The 19,944-nt window shown below is 43.7% G+C and overlaps 3 protein-coding genes and 7 non-coding genes across 10 annotated transcripts; 1 reads left to right on the top strand and 9 right to left on the bottom strand.

Moving 5' to 3' along the window:
- The first annotated feature begins 297 nt into the window (after nt 1–297).
- Nucleotides 298–3,220, top strand: LOC124665649 (serine carboxypeptidase-like 26). The gene is made up of 9 exons (XM_047203043.1): nt 298–415; nt 511–606; nt 740–832; nt 1,065–1,153; nt 1,438–1,713; nt 1,788–1,936; nt 2,194–2,289; nt 2,859–2,964; nt 3,074–3,220. Exons 1-9 carry the CDS (start codon nt 298–300, stop codon nt 3,218–3,220), a joined length of 1,170 nt encoding a protein of 389 aa, XP_047058999.1.
- A 552-nt stretch (nt 3,221–3,772) lies between these two features.
- Nucleotides 3,773–7,416, bottom strand: LOC124663685 (serine carboxypeptidase-like 26). The gene is made up of 10 exons (XM_047201360.1): nt 7,143–7,416; nt 6,717–6,824; nt 6,266–6,361; nt 6,091–6,183; nt 5,436–5,524; nt 5,014–5,289; nt 4,768–4,916; nt 4,574–4,669; nt 4,031–4,136; nt 3,773–3,922 (listed from the first exon to the last, which is right to left on the bottom strand). The coding sequence occupies exons 1-10, from the start codon at nt 7,414–7,416 to the stop codon at nt 3,773–3,775; spliced, it is 1,437 nt and encodes a 478-aa protein (XP_047057316.1).
- Nucleotides 7,417–10,223: 2,807 nt separating this feature from the next.
- On the bottom strand, nt 10,224–13,427 carry LOC124661066 (nucleolin-like). Its single transcript, XM_047198929.1, has 2 exons — nt 12,905–13,427; nt 10,224–10,752 (listed from the first exon to the last, which is right to left on the bottom strand). The coding sequence occupies exons 1-2, from the start codon at nt 13,295–13,297 to the stop codon at nt 10,489–10,491; spliced, it is 657 nt and encodes a 218-aa protein (XP_047054885.1). The 5' UTR covers nt 13,298–13,427; the 3' UTR covers nt 10,224–10,488.
- Nucleotides 10,876–10,953, bottom strand: LOC124668825. Its single transcript, XR_006991903.1, has one exon. It is a non-coding gene; the product is annotated as a small nucleolar RNA Z122 (small nucleolar RNA).
- Nucleotides 10,995–11,080, bottom strand: LOC124668824. The gene has a single exon (XR_006991902.1). It is a non-coding gene; the product is annotated as a small nucleolar RNA Z122 (small nucleolar RNA).
- On the bottom strand, nt 11,142–11,227 carry LOC124668821. The gene has a single exon (XR_006991900.1). It is a non-coding gene; the product is annotated as a small nucleolar RNA Z122 (small nucleolar RNA).
- LOC124668863 lies at nt 11,585–11,678 on the bottom strand. The gene has a single exon (XR_006991932.1). It is a non-coding gene; the product is annotated as a small nucleolar RNA Z119 (small nucleolar RNA).
- Nucleotides 11,727–11,821, bottom strand: LOC124668860. Its single transcript, XR_006991929.1, has one exon. It is a non-coding gene; the product is annotated as a small nucleolar RNA Z119 (small nucleolar RNA).
- Nucleotides 11,855–11,949, bottom strand: LOC124668862. Its single transcript, XR_006991931.1, has one exon. It is a non-coding gene; the product is annotated as a small nucleolar RNA Z119 (small nucleolar RNA).
- LOC124668861 lies at nt 11,990–12,084 on the bottom strand. Its single transcript, XR_006991930.1, has one exon. It is a non-coding gene; the product is annotated as a small nucleolar RNA Z119 (small nucleolar RNA).
- Nucleotides 13,428–19,944: the final 6,517 nt, after the last annotated feature.

Genomic DNA, 19,944 nt, shown 5'->3' with positions numbered 1-19,944 from the left:
CCGTGAACGAGAAGAACGGGAGGGCGCTCTTCTACTGGTTCTTTGAGGCTCAGGAACAGCCCGCGCATAAGCCTCTCCTGCTCTGGCTCAATGGAGGTTCTTACTTACCTCTTTCACCTTTATTTTGTTATTACTTCACTTTTCAGAAAAAGTACCCTTTTCTAAATAATAACTTATCTCAGAAAAAGGTTTTGTCACAAACTATCTCCAGCAGTTCAAACATTTCCCTTGCTACTTGGGGATGCATTACATTTTTCAAGGAAAAGATAAACATTTCTGTTGTACATATGCATATACATGATTGCAGGACCAGGTTGCTCATCAGTTGGATATGGAGCTGCCTCTGAGCTAGGACCTCTCAGGGTTAGCAGATTCGCGGCAGGGCTTGAGTTCAACAAGTTTGCGTGGAACAAAGGTGCAACCATCAGTGTTGCACTTGTGCTGAATATGATTCTCGCAACGTAATTTTTTTTATAACATCTGTATTTGTTATCTGTTGGTTCTTGCCAGAGGCCAACTTGCTCTTCTTGGAGTCTCCTGTTGGGGTTGGCTTTTCCTACACAAACACGTCCTCTGACCTCACCAGCCTCAGTGACGATTTTGTAGGTAATTAACTGAGGAGTTTCCCGCAAAAAAAAAAAAAAAAAACTGAGGAGTGTTACTTTTTGCAAGGGTTCTTGTTTGTAATGTTTCCGTATGTTTTGTTGCATCAACTTCTTCTCTTTACTTCTCTGTATAGCCGAGGATGCATATAATTTCCTGGTTAACTGGTTCAAGAGGTTTCCGCAGTACAAGGACAGGGAATTCTACATCTCAGGAGAGAGCTATGCAGGTGAATGTTTACATGAACAAGACCTTTGGTTTTCTAGTGTTTTTGTGGAGTGGCTCTTTACATTGGCTCTGATATTCCTGACGTGTCCAGTGGCCATACTAGACTAGACTTTTTTTTTTGAGATAGTACTAGACTAGACTTGTGTGACGTTGCAGACATGGTGAACCAAAAGATGCCCTGCAATTCCTTTTCCTCTGGACATGACTCGACGAGAATTTTAATTTTGATGCAGGTCATTATGTGCCACAGCTAGCTGACCTTGTGTATGAGAGGAACAAAGACAGAAAGGCCAACACATACATCAACTTTAAAGGGTTCATTGTGAGAATATATCCTTTGACAGCTTAATTTGTTTGTTCTCCTAGTTTTGCCTTGTTCGTTGTTGTTCGAAATGGGATGGTAACGTTTCAATTTTATAGTTAACAAGTCCAGAAGGATTTCTGTACTTACTGATAATCTGATATGGATTGGATGTGAACAATTACGTATTTTTGTAGAAATTAGAGCAATCTTGAGATTTGTTAACCTTCTAGTGAACTGCCATTTTTTCATGTGTTCACATTGAGTTCTGCAACATCATAACATTCAGATTGGCCCAAATGTAGGTTGGCAATCCAATAACTGATGATTACTACGACTCGAAGGGGCTGGCTGAATATGCTTGGAGCCACGCAGTTGTATCAGATGAACTCTACGATCAAATAAAAAAGGTTTGCGACTTTAGAGCCTCAAACTGGACCGATGATTGTGACAAAGCCATGAGCACCATCTTCAGACAGTACCACGAGATTGACATCTACAACATTTATGCACCCAAGTGCAACCTTGCGCAAACATCAGTATCATCTAGTGCTGATGAAGCACTCAAATATAGTGACCATGTAAGGGGCAGATAGTTCAAATTAGAGCTTTTGCTTCTGAATTTCTAAGGCTTTCAATTTCTTTGGCATGGTAGGAACCATTCAGGAGGAGGATTAGGATGTTTTCGGGATACGATGAGTGCTACTCGTCGTATGCTCAGAAGTACTTCAATAAGGCAGATGTCCAAATAGCACTTCATGCAAATCTCAATGGGATGCATCCTGGGAAATGGCAAGTTTGCAGGTGGTTTCTGTAAAGAACTCTTTGTTGCATAATATATCATGTACTAGGACATAGTTCGATCGGATGCATCCATGGGAAATGACAAGTAATTATATGATTCTACTTTGTGTCACTAAAATTTTCTCAAAGCTAATGTCAAATGGACAAAGACCGAGTAAAATTTAGGCACTTGTTCAAAAGAGTTCTTTATATTTTGGAGAAGAACTCCTGCATGTAAATATGAATTTGAGTTCTTTCATTTTTCATGTACCATGCAGTGACTCCATTCTGAGGTCGTACAACTTTTCGGTAGTTTCGGTTCTACCAATCTACGCCAAGCTCATTAAAGCAGGACTGAGAGTCTGGCTCTACAGGTGTATTTCTGCACCATGTGCCCTAACACCAGTTTTCAGTTCTCATGTGCATTCAGAGTGGAACTTATTTGTTACTGATGCATGCACGGATATTTCCCCTGAAAAGACTTGTTGTTAAACAATTTTGTTGTTCTCTCATACCTTAAACCTCTTATAAATTATAATACTCTCTCCGGTTCAAAGTAATTTCCCAAAAATAGATGTATCTACACACTAAAACATACTACCTTCATCCCAAAGCTTAAGGCTTATATTATTTTTAGAGAGTCAAACTATGTCAAGTTTGGCTAAGTTTTTACCAAAAATCATTAACATGCAAAATACAAAATTAATATCATTAAATAGATAATGAAATATATTTTCGTATAGTATCTACAAAATATTATATTTGTTGATAGATTGTTCTAAAAGTTTGGTCAAACTTTACTTGGTTTGACTTTTCAAAAAAAATATAAGCCTTAAGCTTTGGGATGGAGGTAGTATCTAGATACATCTATATTTTGGCAATTATTTTGAACCGGAGGGAGTAGATGTTTTGTTATTTGAATCTTCAAATTTTGTGAATGCAGTGGAGATGCAGATGGCAGGGTACCCGTGATTGGGTCGCGGTATTGCGTAGAAGCACTTGCCTTGCCTATCAAGACACAGTGGCAACCATGGTACCTCAACCAACAGGTCTGAAATTCTGAACTATAAGCTCAACATTTTCTGGAGCTACAATGTTACTGCTTTCTGAATGCAATCTAGATCTCATTGTGCTGATGAGAGGCCATTTGCAATTTAGGTTGCTGGAAGATTTGTGGAGTACCATGGCATGACCATGGTGACAATCAGAGGGGCTGGCCACCTGGTACCCCTGAACAAGCCTGCAGAAGGGCTCACGCTGATCGACACATTCCTTCTCGGTAAACAGCTTCCAACACATCGGTGACGGTTGAAATTGGGGTTCAGGTGAAGGCTACTTATGACCCAAAAAAGGAGTTCAAGGAGAGCTTATGTGGGAAACTGATACATAATTTCTTGAAAGATGGAATATTCTGAAATTTGGGCTGGCCCTTTTTCGAGGATGACATTTTATTTTGCTGATGTCTCCTTTAAAGCTGCTTGGTAAAATTTCATTGATCAGCTAGACAAGGTATTGATTAAACTGTGCTAACGGTCAACAAATGATAAGGCTATTTTTTGTTGACAATCATGGATTAAATATATCTCCTCATAAGTAAGAATAAAGTATAAAAAACATCTAAGAATTACCATTAGCCAGTTCATCTGTATGGCACTCTGAAGAGTATAAATGATTGTCTATATGCTGCTCTAAACTAAACATTATACAATTCATCTTCTTTCATTGTGGCAATCCAAATTTGATTTTCTCAAATAATAGACAACTGGAAATGATTATTTCGTTACATGTGGAACCTAGCTTGTGAGCATCAATTATTCTTTTATCTTTATCATCAGATTTTAGCTCCCTCGGTAGCCCTCAGTTCTTTCTTGTTGGCAGTTGTCTGTGTGAAAGAAAGGAACTGATTACCACGAGTGACTCGGCTGGCTTGTCTTGAGGCACTGCATGCCCTGCTCCTCTCACAGTAGCCATCGTCAGTCCTTCGTACTCCACAAACCTTCCAGCGACCTAAATTGGATATTTCCACCGTCATCCTAGGAAAATTGACCGGCAGACTTGGTTTCATGTAAAGATTTGCTACCTAGAAGATACAATCAAACATAGGGATGTGATAACCTGATTGTTTAGGTACCATGGTTGCCACTGTGACTTTACAGGAAGGCCAAGGGCTTCTACGCAGTAACGGGACCCAATAAACGGAACCCTTCCATCCACGTCTCCACTGTATAAAAAGTAAAATTTTAGAATATATATTTGTTCTCTAGTAATGCAGTTACTTCAAGACTGAGAGAACTGGAAATAAAGTTCGGTTAAAAGCTAAAAGATGAAGGAAGCATAAGAGGTAGGAATAAAGAAAATTGCATTGGTTAACTGCGACTCTTATTCTGACTGCAAAACAATTACTCTTTCCATTTCAAAAGGCATTTTCTGAAGTTTAATTTCAAAATATACCATTTTTTGCCATCTTCTATGGTTAAACACACATATAGTTAGGTTTTTCATGACATACTACCTACTGATACTATATTTGTCCCATTCCGGAGAAATGAAAAGATGGCTACCATGGTAATTTACGTCTACTCTTGTCAGATTTGTTCACTGTCAATGACAAAAGTATGCCTTATAAAATGAAATTAAGTAATTATTAAGGAGCCAAACCTGTAGACCCAAATTCTTAGTCCTGCCTTGACAAGCTTGGAGTAAATAGGAAGAACAGAAAAAACCACGTCCTTGTAGTTGTCAAAAATAGAATAACTGCAATGAAACGTTTGAAACAAAAAATGGAGGACGGTTATATCTACGAAATTAGCACAATGAATGATGCATCATTGGGAAGCTCGTGCATATGTCACCTGCAGAGACTCCACCTTCTATCCTTAATCCATCCACTGATATTTGCATGAAGTGATTTCTGCACATCCATCCTGTTCATATAATCTTCGATATAGGTTGAGTAGCATGGATCATAACCTGAGTACATCCTTGCTCTTGTCAACCTCTTCTGAAATGCACATTCAGTTTCTCACCTTGGTATTCATTTCATTTCATTGTCAAATTTGATACAGTACCAAAAAGAAATTTTCAAGCACTGCGGTTACCTTGGTATTCATTTCAGGCATGCTGTCAGAGGTAGAGAACAGTCCTGATTCTTGAGTGTTGCACTTAGGTGCATATACATTGTAGATGTCAATCTTATCGTACTGGGCATAGACAGTAGCCATTACATGTCTACACCCTTTGGTCCAGGATGAAAGCCTGAAGTCACAAACACTATTAACATGCTCGTAAAGTTGATCTGAAATCACCGAGTGGCTCCAAGCGAATTCAACTTGTCCCTTGTAGTCATAGTAATCGTTAGTCTCTGCGTTGCCAACCTGCAAATGTTATGTGCATCAGCGCATATTGTGATCAAATTATTACAGTTCATTTTATGCAAAATATGCTTCAGCTGTCGCTGTTGACAGAAAAAGCTGCAAATTTTACAAGAAAGAAAAGGTGATGGGTTTCAAAACATGCTTACAATAAATCCTTTCAAATTGATACGTTGATTTGTTTCGAGTTGTTTGTTGCGCTCATAAACCACTTCCGTGAGCTGAGGAACATAATGGCCTGTGGTTCAAAACTTGTCAGTGTCTTATTTCTACAAGATTGTGTTTTACATGTGCGAAACACATTGGATGTTGTGGATTGCCTCACCGACCTACATGCGTGTTGTGTGGCCATTAGGTAACCACCATGCTTTAAAAACTCTATGTTTTTCACCCTAGTTTTCTTATTGGACCAGCCACTCCTCTACTCTTTGACCCTTGGTGATAGAAGAAAACAAAAGGAAGTATTCCAATTTCAAGTTATATGTACTTTCTACCAGAATAAACCCATCAACTTGTTTGACGGCCTAACAAAGGCAGCAGTGGGGATCCATATATTAGAGTGGACTGAAGAGTAACGACTGTAGGGAATAGGATCTACATGTATTGTAGGCTAAACCCTTTTGACTAGAGAATAGTGGGGAATGAGAAGATGGAGGATTCTGTTCCTGTTTGCATGCTTAAAGTTACACTAGTCATCAACAAAAGGCAAAAGCAGTATCTCTTTCGATCCCTTCCTTTTCGACTTATTCAGGTTTGCAAGTTTTGTGTCGGGAGAAAGGAGGGAGCTGTCTGCATCTTCCTTACCTGCATAGCTCTCTCCTGAGATGTACAATTCATGGTTCTTGTACTGAGGAAACCTCTTGAACCAATTCACCAAGAAGGTGTAGCTATCCTCAGCTGCATCAGTCGAAAAGGTGGTTAACATACACAGAAAAGCTCCTTACTTCCTAGCCAGTAAAGATTAAGAAGAAGTCAATACCAACGACATGATCGTCCAATTTGTCCAGATCAGAGGATGTATTTGTGTAAGAGAAACCAACTCCAACAGGAGACTCCAGGAACAGCAAATTGGCCTCTAACCAAACCAACGAAACAAAATGAGTAGCAATCAGTTTCTGAAACTACAATGAAGTATTGTCTTAATTAACATGTAAAAGAAACATCAACATATATTGCAAAGACCTCGGATCAAAATAAAAGAAAATTTCAAAGACAACAAAATAATAAGAATGCATGGGTTGTAAATGCATTTAAGAGTGGCAAATTGGTCTCTGGTGAAGTACAAAGATCAAAGGAACACGAAGACTTCACATTGTGGCTTACATTTCATCAGTCCACAACTCCACATCTACTATCTCTAAGCATTACTGATGTCACTTAGACGTGCAAATAATACAGTTATTAGTAGATAAAGAATGAAACTGACATACCTTTATTCCATGCAAACTTGTTGAACTCCAAACCTGTTCCATTTCCATTGATCAGGAGAGGCCCCAGCTCAGAAGCTGCTCCGTATCCCACAGACGAGCAACCAGGACCTGCAGAAGGAAAATTCATGGGTTGCACTGAGATATTGATTACACAAATGAAAAATGAAATAAGGAGAACAAAGAACTTGTAATCCATATGTTGCGATAACTAAACAAGATAATAAGATCAAGTCCTATATCTAGTTCATCTTTGATCATGGATCATGACCATGATAGATAGTGAAATCCAACACTAAAGATAGCAAAGCACAAAAAAAGAACTTGGAAGAAGAACTATATCATCTCCTACTTCCCATCATCATTATTGCGTCTGGTAAGATCATCAATGAAAACAAGTTTCTACTGTGCAATGGGCAAGTTAACAACCTCCATTGAGCCATAGCAGGAGAGGCTTCTGAGAGGGTTGTTTCTGCGCTTCAAAGAACCAGTAGAAGAGTGCCCGGCCACTCTGCGAGTCCACAGTGATGTACCCGGAGAAATGAGAGACCTGTGGGTTCTTTGGCTGGCCAGGGAGGAAGGACACCCTATCAGCTAGCTGCTCATCCTGTGTTGCGACTATCTGTAGCAATGAAAGGGAAGCCAAGAAAATGAAGAGTTGATGGTGGTGTATGGATTGGAGCCTTGTTGAAGAAGAGGCCATGGTATCTGTGCAAGAGAGTGCAGAACTCCGTGTTCCCTAACACCTAGCAGCTCAGTGTGGGAGCGAGGTATTGCATCGTTTCAACATATACATATAGCAAGGTGCCTTCACTGAATTGTTGTGAACACAGAGGCCACTGCTTGCACGTGGGGAAATCACTCATGTGACTTTGACTCACATGTTTAGAACTTCTTTTGTTATTTTTATTAGAATGAGTAAAATGTTGACCAGTCAGCTCTTTATTTTGTTTACTTTGGATCAAAAAGTCCACTAAGAATGCATAATTCATTTTCAGATGACATGGATCCTATTTGAAGTTTCACTTTCATACCAGTCATGATCTGTGACTTGTGACTCATAAGCCACATATATCACATCCTCAGTTCTTCCATAGACTCTCAGCAGTGATCGTAGATACTATATCTACCTATCATATATTCTAGGGTGGGCAAAAGAATACACATGCTCTGACATTTTAAAAAAAAAGTGCACACCTCTTTACCACTTTTACTAGTGGCCTTCTGTGTTTTGCCATCGCCGCCAAGGAAAACCTTGAAAAAGAGTACCAGCAATTCATAGTATATTTTGGGGGTCACTGTCTTTTCTTTTAAGAAAATTGTTCTATTTGTTGGGTCCTAAATTTGTATCAACTCTTAAAATTATGCTTCAGAGAAATTCTTGTATCATCTTACAAGGTTCATTTTTTGCAAGAAACCCGCTAAGAAAATTTCAGAACTTTTTACGACAATCAGAAGTTTTTTTTCTAGTTGTTTCCTTACGCTTTATACAATTTAAATACTAAACGGCGCCATTTTTTGTGGGGGGTGGGGGGAACCTCAGTGACCTCTTGGTATTTTTCTGTAGCGTGTGTCTAATCTGTAAGGTACAAGAGAGCAACAAGTGGCAGAAGAAAGAAAAGACATAGTATTAGTTTAAGGACACTGCTGAGAATCCTCCGGAGGATAAACTCCTTCCAGCCTCCTGCTTCCCTGATCGACACGTGTCCACTTTCAGCCAAAATCCTGACGATGCTTCGTCGCAGCAAAAAATATCCCGCTTTTGCTTCATTGAAGCACAAAAACGATTCGCCTAAAAAATTCCAGCCTCCTGTCCACTTTCAGCCAAAATACTGACGATGTTTCGTCGCAGCAAAAAATATCCCGCTTTTGCTTCATTGAAGCACAAAACGATTCGCCTAAAAAAAGAAAAAGACACGAGGAACTCGCTGGAGACTTCGCCGGAGACCTCGCCGAAGACATTGAAGCACAAAATAATGAAGTAAAGAAGCAGAGCCACGAAACATTTACAACACTGCCATTGAACATTTGCAGCACCTCCCCAACCTCACCGGAGACTCGCCGGAGCCCTTGCCGGAGACATTGAAGCACAAATAATGCAGTAAAGAAGCAGAGCCACAAAACATTTACAACACCACTGTTGAACATTTGCAGCACCTCCCCGACCTCGCCGGAGACCTCGCCGGAGACATTGAAGCACAAATAATGTAGTAAAGAAGCAGAGCCACGGAACATTTACAGCACCGCCGTTGAACATTTGCAGCACCTCCCCCGACCTTGAAGAGCAGCGCCCAGGGATGGAGGCGGGCAGCCGTCGTGGCGGGCGGAGGCGGCGGTGCGCGGGATGGAGGCGGGCGGCCGTCTTGCGGCACGGAGGCGGCAGTGTGCGTGATGGAGGCGTGCGGCCGTCACAGGGGGCAGAGATGGCGGTGCGCGAGATGGAGACGCGCGGCCGTCACGGAGATGGAGGTGGAGGCGCGCTCCGTCGAGCCCGGCCGGCGAGGTCCCCTGGCTCTCCCATGGCGATTTGGTGTGAGGGGCTCGTCGATGGGGTGCTGGATGGCGGCGGCCCCCTCGGGGCACAAGGAGGCGCGGTGGAGATCGACGGCGACCCCCTCGGGTCAAAGAGCGACGCGGTGGAGGTCGGCATCAATGCCCCCGGGTACAGCGCGACGGGTTGGAGGTCGGCGGTGGCGGCACCGAGGCACACGGCGGCGCTCTGCGGGTCCGCGGCGGCGCCCCAAACGGTGTGTGGCTCGGAGAGGCGGCGATCCATGGCGAAGGCGGGCGGTGCTGCACGGGGAACTGGAGACGCGCCCCAGGAGGAAGACGATTGCTCTGGGTCACAGGATAAGAACGCGGGTGGGCCCCATAGGGCGGGCCTAGGAGGATTAATTAGATGGATCCAACGGTGGCTGATCCGGAGGTTGCTCTCGCCCGCAGCCTCCGGAGGAATCAAAGCATTTTCCTTAGTTTAAGCTAGCTATACTATGAGCATTTAGCTAGAAGATGGGCCAGGATCAGGAAGACAAAATTGGGCAAAATCCAGCTGGCTATCTCCGCGATAGTTTACAGCCCACTAAAAGAGATTTGTAGGTGGCTTATGACAAGACTTCTCTTTCCGGTGGCGGTATTGGTCCATAATATTGGAGTGCATAAACTGGGGAAGAACGATTTGCGCCTTTGATGACCGCACCGTTGTATGGTGAACACATTTAATGCGCACACATGCAACTCGTTTTGAATCTCACCGCGTGAAGAGAAATATCCGAATGTCATTTTCGTTGGCCTTGGACGACACAATTGATTGATATCAGACCCGTGTGCACAACTGCAAAACCAAATGCAACATCCTTATTCCTCAGCACGTGATGTTCCAATTCAATTCACTCGTTGCAAAAAAATTCACACAAAAGGGAAAAGTTACCAACAAGAACTAAAATAATCAACAAGTTACCAGCGGGCTGCCGATTATCAGACAAGAAAAGTAGTAATATCATGACACCGGGATTGAGAACAGAGCATCCACATTTCACAGAACTGAATTAGAAGCTACACAAGCATATAACAAGCCCCATATCTAATTCTCACAGAGATTCCCGGAGGCTAAATCAACATCAGCAGTATGCACTAACAACTAACATGGGTAGACTCTTCAAGTTTGAGCTGCTACACCTACCACAGATGTCCTAGAGCTACAAGCATTTACCAACAATCTTCTCCAAGCAGATTATTTTCCTTGCCCTTAGCAGAAGATTAGCCAAGGTTACTTTTACTATCGCTTTGAGGGAGGCCTCCCATCATCATCGTCATCACCATCATCGTCGTCATCGTCGTCCTCATCCTCACCACCTGACCTCTTCCTCTTCGACGAGGATTGCGCCTTAACAGCATCATCACCATCTTCAGCATCATCATCCTCATCAATCTCATCATCATCCGCACCATCACCATTTTCTTCCGGCTCGAAATCACTAGAATGCTCTTCATCTTCAGCACGGCCAAGTGGCTGCACCAGATACTCAGTTCCCAGCTCCTCCTGACAAACAACAAACAGTATTAAGTCTCACAGGTATTCTAACTGTTGACAACAGATTTTAAGATGCTAGTTTCATATTTGATGATAGAAACATAGTTCAGAAAACGAAAGTTTAAATACATTTTTGGGATCAGACTGACGTGCAATTCTCATCATTAATCCATAAGGACATCTGACATGAATTAATCATCACTTCCCAATCAAAAACAAAAGCTTGTTTTTAAAATGAGTTTAGAAACATATGTGGGATCAGACTGACGTGCAATTTTTCATCATTCTGAAAAGCCCATTAAGGACATCTGAGATGAATTAATCGTCATTTCCCAATTGACAAGTAGTACAACGAGATGAGAGGAAAAGCTTGTGTTTAAAATGAGTTTAGAAACATGTGTGGGATCAGACTGACGTGCAATTTTTCATCATTCTGAAAAGCCCATTAAGGACATCTGAGATGAATTAATCGTCATTTCCCAATTGAGAAGTAGTACAAGGAAAGATAAGTAAGCATTGCATATATATGTGATATATCCAGCTTCAACCTACAACTAAAGAAAAAAAAAACCTTGAAACAGGCATATTGAGAAAACAACTATGTCGTCACATAACAAATAGCCATCAGCAGATAATCATCGCATCCCAAATTTGTTATTAACCTAAATATTTTACAGGAAAATACACTAGAAAAAAAAAAGGACAGCAAGCAACCAATTAATTTGCAGCACAGCAAAAGCTCTAGGCTTGTTTCTCAGAAATATCATCTGATAATCGCCCTGTCCTAAATAAATCTATTTAAGGAAAAAAAATAAAAATAAAAAATAAGTATTTACTAGTGCTTTGGATCAGATAGGCAATCAGTTATTTTGCAGCACAGGATGGGCCCTAGGCTCATCCTCAGAAACAGCCTCTGATATTCATCATATCCTAACATAGTTAATAAAAAAAATGGAAGAGAAAAACAAAATGTTTGGCTAGTGCTTTGGATCAGATAGGCAAATCAGTTATTTTGCAGCACAGGACAAGCTTTGGGCTCATCCTCAGAAACAGCCTCTGATGTTCATCATCTCCACACAAAATAGAGAAAAAACCAAGCGTCTTACTAGTGGTTCGGATCAGATAGGCAAATCAGTTATTTTGCAGCAAGGGACGAGCTTTTGGCTCATACTCAGAAACAGCCTCTGATGTTCATCATATCCGCACACCAAAAAAAAATAGAGAAAATAACAGTGCTATGCTATTGCTTTGGATCAGACAGGCAAATCAGTTGTTTTACAGCGTAGGACAGGCTCTAGGCTCATCCTCAGAAACAGCCTCTGAAAATCATCATCTCCAAAAGCAAACTACGATAAAGCCAAGAACTACTTTCCAATCCGCCAGATCTACACATAATCCTTGCAGATCTAATGGATCCATGGAGAAATAATTAGATTTCTTAAAAAACAAGATCTCAGATCATAATGGTCCACAGGGGAAGTACTGGAAATACATGGCACGGGTATTCTAGGGGCTGTGGCTTCATGTAGGTCATAAACAGTTAAATTATTTTTGTTTAAAAATAAATAAATAAGTAAACAGTTGTGGCTGTGATCTGATGGGCTAAACTACAGACCACACAACAGCAACAGCGCCAGGGTAGGTGGATAAGCCTCTTGAAAGTCTCTTTACCACACCAGTGAAAGGACAGGAAAGGGTAAACGGTATAGCAGAGAACAATCAAACAGATCTATAAAAAATATATACACGAGAAGAAAAATTTGCAAAAAAGAACTGAATTTCCAGATCTAGCTGACTAGCGACCAAAAGGCAAAAGGATCTCTCCCCACTTTTTTCCAGATCTGAAAAGCATTAAAACGTCAGATGGCCTGAAATAACGATAGTAACAATTTCCGAATCTGGCTTGGGCTTTCGGATGGGGAAGCCTCGACAAATCGCCCGAAACTAGAAAAAATTGTCCTGCGCCGAGGAATCGCGTCTCTGTTACGATATCGAGAAAAAGCAAGATCTCGATTTTCTCCGGCATAAGGGCAGATAGATGGTTAGAGAAAAAGTATCACAGATCTAATAACACGGAAGGAAACGAAGAATAACTGAGATAATTGAACAAAAAAGAGTAAATTCGGTATGAACAGCATGGCTAAAATAGAGGAAATTATACCTCGGGGTCCTCCTCCCCTTCGACTTCATCGTCATCCTCCTCATCTTCATCGTCGTCGTCGTCGTCGTCATCATCATCGTCGCCGCCCTCCTCTTCGTCGCCGGCCTCTTCCTCCTCCTCGTCGGAGATGTCCACCACCTGCTGCCCCGCCGACCCCTTCTCCCCGTCGTCCTCCTCGTCAGCATCATCTTCGTCGTCCTCCTCCTCCTCGTCACCGTCGTCCTCGTCATCGTCGTCCTCAGCATCAACAGCCTCCTCCTCCTCCTCCTCTTCATCCTCCTCCACATCCACCACCTCTTCCGCCGCAGCCTTCTTGGCTGCTGCGGCGGCGGCGGCTGCCTTGATGCGGGCGATCTCCGCCGCCCGCTCGTCCCCTTCCACAGCTGGCTTCATCTCCTCTACTAGACACGAATCCTCGCAAGAAGAATTCTTGCCGTGGTTTGAGATGGCGTTGTGGTTGTGGGAAATTTAGGGGAAATTTTGGGCGAATTTGTAGCAGGCGGGGAAGAACTGAGGGCCGTGGGAGCCCCTAGGTTTGGGCAGATGGGCCAGCAGAAATCCTGGCCGTTGGGTACAAGAACAGGCACGCGGATCCATGACGTGGCGGGGGATCGGACGGCTGGCAAGGGTTGGTTCGTGGCGTAGAGCACGCGAGGGGGCAGAAACCGCTAGGGCTGACGTCGGCGTGAAGACAAGATTTTGTTTTCCTGCTATTTCACGGTTTCGCGCTGTGTGTCGCCCGTGCACACCAGAAGCACCGCGTGCTGCTCTCGTGCTTTGACCTACTACTCCTCCTTCCTTCCTGGTAAAATGAAGACGTAGTAGTATAAATTTGTCCCGAATTATTAATTTGATTAAATTCATGAAAAGTGATTTTAGCTCACGAGCTCCAGTGCTCTCGCTCGGTTAAAAAAAGTTAAAAATATTTTTACAAGTTATAAAAAATCATGAAAATAATTCTGTAGATTACCATTGATACATCCCACAATCATGGAAAATCCCAATCCGAAATTATTTTTATTTTGACCTGGACAAAAATAACAAATTCTGATATGTTTTGAAGATTTGAAAATGACTAATCAGATATGTTTTGGAGATTTGAAGGCGTAGTAGTATAAATTTGTCCCGAATTATTAATTTGATTAAATTCACTTATATTCTTCATTCTTTTCAAATCATGCTACTCCCTTCGATCCATATTACGTGTCACCAAAATGAAATAGCACCTTTCGATAACCTATACTTTTTATTTTTAACAAGTAGCATTTCCATGGCTCGGCCCCGTACCTAATCTTCTTGGTTCCTCTAGATCTAGGGCCGATCTGCACCTCCCCTCTTCTCTCGGGTGGTGATCGGTGACGAGAAAGATGTGGGTCCCTTTCATGTATAGTCGTAGAGTCTAGGGTTCGGTCTAGTGCTAGGTGTTGGCGATAGGACATCTCCAGCTGCCCGGTGCGTTCTAGTCACCAAAAGTGTCTGCCTACGTCCGTTTGGGTCAGGTCACGAACATGAAATTGGCTTATTTGGCTGATACATCCGTTTGGGCCCGGGTAGCCTAGCGGCCTGACGCGTTTTTTGCCAAAAAAAATCATTTATAATATAACCCTTTACATAGTGCCAAAAATAAGTAAAAACTACAAGAAAATAGGCATAGCTAACAATGGCGCCTACCAAGGCTGCCTAGTTGCTGTCGTCGTCGATGAGGCTGATATAGACCAGTGGCGCCCAAGCCCACGACCAATGCAGAGGTTGTTGAGGCGCCGAAGGTGGTGCTGGCGCGGCCAGAGGCGGTGCTAGTTGGGAGGAGGCGACGGAGGGGTCAGGGGCCTCCCTTGGGCAAACACGAAGGCCCGCAATTGGACGGCGAGGCCATCCCACCGAGCGAGGTCGTCGAGCTCGCTATTGCCGTGGCCATCTCCATAGCCTTGTCCTTCATGAGGTTCGGCGGTTGGAGTTCGTCCTCCTCCTCTAAGGCGCCCTCCTCCTCGTCGAAGCACGCGTGGCGCTCCCGGTGAAGATGTCAACGTCGCCTAGGTAACCCACGCGGCGGTTATACGTGCATTTTACATCATTAATATTGTGACTCATATGATTACTTTTGAATGATATTTGCCATTATACATCATTATTTTCTACAAAGTCCATTTCATTGGTATTTAATTTATGGGAGACAGAAAACCTCCTTTTTCGTATTTTGCTGGTACAGGGAGCTTCTGGACACCTAAAAATCGAAGGAAAATACCTACAGTTTTTCACCGGGAGAAAGACAATGGGTCAAACAAGCACGCGAGGGAGACCACAAGAGCCAAATGAGCATAGGTGGCGCGCCCTACCTGGCTGGGTGTGCCACCCATGCCCAAATGGGCCTCAAAAATCGTCTGGGGTCCCCCTTTTTACAAACGTCTCCATCTAGCCCAAAAACCTAAGCCATATTTTCCCCGAGATTTATTGAGGCGGCTGTGAGGCGAAAGTCCTCTCCTACTCTGGGAGAGGGCAATCCTGCCGCACATGTCATCGTGGTGAACAAACAGATGCCATAGGTAGGCTTATCTTGGGGCCAATGTGCACCGAGGGATCCGAAGGAGGGGGAGATGAAGAACACACATGATCAAGGACACGAGGTTTTAACCAGGTTAGGGGCCCTCGTGAGGAGGTAACACCCCTACTCCTGCTTGTCTGAAATGTATAAGCACAATACGAGCTACAATGGTGATCTTCAAGCTATGAGCTAGAGGTAGAAGATGAAGTCTACACAGGGAGAAACCCTAGAATCGATAGTGTCATGAAGCATCATGTGCAAGGGAGTGCTACCTCTCATTATATAGTGGAGAGGTAGCTTACAAGAGAAGGAGCCCCAGCATGGGCTGGTAGTGGGATTCTTTGCCTACGTTGGGCTGAACTTGGATCGTAGCTTTGACCCTGGGCTCGTGATGTCCTTCTATGTTCTATGTGGCGCTGACCACTGTTGCTCTGTGCACTGTAGCCTCCTTCGTCATCGGCATGCTCTGGCTCCAGTTGGAACTTAGCGATGCTCTCGTCATGAGGAGATCCTCTGTATCTCCCCCATGTTCGTAGCGGCACGACCGGGCTTTGGACCAGCATCTCACTACAAACAATTGGGGCATCAATGATGGTATGTTCCTAACGGTTTGCAAATCTGTCTGCGAATGTCTTTTTTTGTGACGGTACCGCGTTTTCGCGTCACAGGTGGCGTTTTGGGCCGCTCAGGCCAAAAAAATAGTGACGGCCAAGGTCTAAACGTCAACGATTGTGCAGAAATGACCGTCGCGGGAGGTGGGCGGCCCGAATTGCAAAGTTGGTAGGGGGCGTCACAAGAGCTGGGCTTCGGGCCTGTGGACACACTATGCACGTACTTTTCTATCTGCCCGCACAGCAGTCCAAGGCCTATAGCACTGGGACCCATATTTATAAGGGGAGACAACCACTGTTCGCACACATGTACCCGACCTGCAGCACTCAGACCCACATGTCAGGTACCGACACGACCCTCCTGCGTGGGGCCGCCCATTCCAACAACCTCCAGGCATGTGAAGTGGACCAGACCTGTCAGTACCACCAACGTGGGCTCCACATGTTAGTTGTCATGTCAAAAAAAAATTGCGCACGTGCGATCACAAGTATCTGCCTGCCGTCAATTTTGGACGTCTGGCCCCGCATGTCAGAGTTTGGTAGGCCTACATAATATGACGGGCCTACGTGGCTCCCAGGTGACATTCCCGCCGGGCCCACATGGAGATGTGGTGTGACCCCGCATGTCAGAGCTTGTTGGGCCCCGTATGTCAGGTAGCGATACGACCTTCCTACGTGGGGCCGCCCGTTCTGACAGCCTCCCAGCCAACGAAGTGGTCTAGTCCTGTCAGTACAACTAACCAGGGCTCCACATGTCAGTTTCATGGCCATTTTTTGCGCACGTGCGATGATACGTCTCCGACGTATCGATAATTTCTTATGTTCTATGCCATATTATTGATGATACCTACATGTTTTATGCACACTTTATGTCATATTCGTGCATTTTCTGGAACTAACCTATTAACAAGATGCCGAAGTGCCGCTTGTCGTTTTCTGCTGTTTTTGGTTTCGTAAATCCTAGTAACGAAATATTCTCGGAATTGGACGATATCAAGACCCAGGGGCCTATTTTGCCACGAACCTTCCAGAAGACCGAAGAGCATACGAAGTGGGGCCACGAGGTGGCGACACCACAAGGCGGCGCGGCCAAGGGAGGGCCCGCGCCGCCCTATGGTGTGGGCCCCTCGTCAGCCCTCCGACTCTCCCTTCCGCCTACTTAAAGCCTCCGTCGCGAAACCCCCGATGCGAAAAACCACGATACGGAAAACCTTCCGCAGTCGCCGCCATCGCGAAGCCAAGATCCGGGGGACAGGAGTCTCTCGTTCCGGCACCCCGCCGGAGCGGGGAAGTGCCCCCGAAGGCTTCTCCATCGACACCGCTGCCATCTCCACCGCCATCTTCATCACCGCCGCTGCTCCCATGAGGAGGAGTAGTTCTCCATCGAGGCTCGGGGTGCACGCAGGTAGCTATGTGGTTCATCTCTCTCCTATGTACTTCAATACAATAATCTCATGAGCTGCCTTACATGATTGAGATTCATATTATGATGCTTGTAATCTAGATGTCATTATGCTAGTCAAGTGAGGTTTACTCATGTGATCTCCGGAGACTCCTTGTCCCACGTGTGTAAAGGTGACAGTGTGTGCACCGTGTGGGTCTCTTAGGCTATATTTCACAGAATACTTATTCACTCGTTATGAATGGCATAGTGAAGTGCTTATTTATATCTCTTTATGATTGCAATGTATTTTGTATCACAATTTATCTATGTGCTACTCTAGCAATGTTATTAAAGTAGTTTTATTCCTCCCTGCACGGTGTAATGGTGACGAGTGTGTGCATCCGTGTTAGTACTTGGTTTATGCTATGATTATGATCTCTTGTAGATTATGAAGTTAACTATTGCTATGATAGTATTGATGTGTATTATTCCTCCTACATAGCATGAAGGTGACGAGTGTACATGCTATGTTAGTACTTGGTTTAGTCGAATTGATCTTTCATGCACTCTAAGGTTATTTAAATATGAACATTGAATTGTGGAGCTTGTTAACTCCGGCATTGAGGATTCGTGTAATCCTACGCAATGTGTTCATCATCCAACAAGAGTGTAGAGTATGCATTTATCTATTCCGTTATGTGATCAATGTTGAGAGTGTCCACTAGTGAAAGTCTAATCCCTAGGCCTTGTTCTTAAATATCGCTATCGTCTGCTTGTTTACTTGTTTTATCTGCGTTACTACTACTTGCGTTACTACTCGCTGCGTTACTACTGCTTGTTTACTCGTCCCGGGCAAAGCACTTTTCCGGTGCCGTTGCTACTACTTATTCATACCACCTCGTATTTCACTATCTCTTCGCCGAACTAGTACACCTATTAGGTGTGTTGGGGACACAAGAGACTTCTTACTTTGTGGTTGCGGGGTTGCATGAGAGGGATATCTTTGACCTCTTCCTCCCTGAGTTCGATAAACCTTGGGTGATCCACTTAAGGGAAACTTGCTGATGTTCTACAAACCTCTGCTCTTGGAGGCCCAACACTGTCTACAAGAATAGAAGCTCCCGTAGACATCATGCGATCACAATTATATGTCTATGTCAGGCAGCTTTCTGGGTGCCATATCGTCTCTCGGGCCTACATGGAGATGTGGGACCCATAGGGTTCACAAAGGGTCCCACTTGTTTGTTATGCATCCGGGTGTCTTTGGGCCAAATTGGGTGAGTAAAGGCCAAGGCCTATTTAGTCGGTTCGAAACAAGCCTACAGAGGAGTCCAGCTTATATTCAAAGTAGACTGGGGGCCTAGACCAATTCGTAGAAAATTATATTCGGCCCAGATCGATTACCCATAGCTCCGCTACTCCAGTTCGCCTCATGGGCCCTTTTTTATGGGCGGGATTATATAATTGTCGGCCTGCCATCACCGGCACCCGAGCAGGTCCATCACCGTCATCCGCCATTGCTTGCAGCCTGGCTCGAATAACCACTTCTTTAGGCTGGCAGGTTGCAGCCACGGTAAGACTCTAGCATGTTTTTTCGATAAAAGTGTTGGAGATATGCCCAAGAGGCAATAATAAAGTGGTTATTATTATATCTTGTGTTTATGATAAATGTTTGCATCCCATTCAATAATTGTATTAACCGGAAACATTAATACTTGTGTGTTATGTAAACATAAAGAGTCCCTAGTAAGCCTCTTGTTAAGCTAGCTTGTTGATTATTAGATGATCATGGTTTCATGATCATGAACATTGAATGTTATTAATAACAAGGTTATGTCATTGGGAGAATGATATAATGGACACACACCCATAATAAGCGTAGCATAAGATCAAGTCATTAAGTTTGTCTTGCTATAAGCTTTCAATACATAGTAACCAAATCCTTCGACCATGAGATCATGTAAATCACTTACGCCGGATGGGTACTTTGATTACATCAAACGCCATTGCATAAATGGGTGGTTATAAATATGGTATTAAGTATTCGGAAAGTATAAGTTTAGGCATATGGATCAAGAGTGGGATTGTCCATCCTGATGACGAATAGATATACTCTGGGCCCTCTCGGTGGAATGTCGTCTAATTGGCTTGCAAGCATGTGACAAGGTCACAAGAGATGACATATCACGGTATGAGTAAAGAGTACTTATCGGTAACGAGGTTGACTAGGTACAGAGATACTAATGATCGAACCTCGGATAAGTAAAGTATCGCGCGACAAAGGGAATTGGTATAGTATGTTAATGGTTCATTCGATCACTAAGTCATCGCTGAATGTGTGGGAGCCATTATGGATCTCCAGGTCCTGCTATTGGTTATTGATCGGAGAGGAGTCTCGATCATGTCTGCATAGTTCACGAACCGTAGGGTGACACACTTAAGGTTCGATGTTGTTTAAGTAGATATGGAATATGAGATGGAGACCGAATGTTGTTCGGAGTCTCGG

The sequence above is a fragment of the Lolium rigidum genome, chromosome 6 (assembly GCF_022539505.1).
Source record: "Lolium rigidum isolate FL_2022 chromosome 6, APGP_CSIRO_Lrig_0.1, whole genome shotgun sequence".
Lineage (NCBI taxonomy): Eukaryota > Viridiplantae > Streptophyta > Magnoliopsida > Poales > Poaceae > Lolium > Lolium rigidum.
Note: the sequence above shows the minus strand (reverse complement) of the source record. Positions and strands in the feature narration are given on the sequence as shown.

Coding starts and splice junctions, on each gene's coding strand:
- LOC124661066 (XM_047198929.1), bottom strand. CDS start 13,297: ATGAAGCCAGCTGTGGAAGGGGACGAGCGGGCGGCGGAGATCGCCCGC. Junction 10,753..12,904: donor AAGGGGAGGAGGACCCCGAG/GTATAATTTCCT, acceptor GTTGTTTGTCAG/GAGGAGCTGGGAACTGAGTA.
- LOC124663685 (XM_047201360.1), bottom strand. CDS start 7,416: ATGGCCTCTTCTTCAACAAGGCTCCAATCCATACACCACCATCAACTC. Junction 4,917..5,013: donor TGCCTGAAATGAATACCAAG/GTAACCGCAGTG, acceptor TGTGCATTTCAG/AAGAGGTTGACAAGAGCAAG. Junction 4,670..4,767: donor AGAAGGTGGAGTCTCTGCAG/GTGACATATGCA, acceptor GTTTCATTGCAG/TTATTCTATTTTTGACAACT.
- LOC124665649 (XM_047203043.1), top strand. CDS start 298: ATGATTGCAGGACCAGGTTGCTCATCAGTTGGATATGGAGCTGCCTCT. Junction 1,714..1,787: donor CACTCAAATATAGTGACCAT/GTAAGGGGCAGA, acceptor TTGGCATGGTAG/GAACCATTCAGGAGGAGGAT. Junction 2,290..2,858: donor CTGAGAGTCTGGCTCTACAG/GTGTATTTCTGC, acceptor TTGTGAATGCAG/TGGAGATGCAGATGGCAGGG.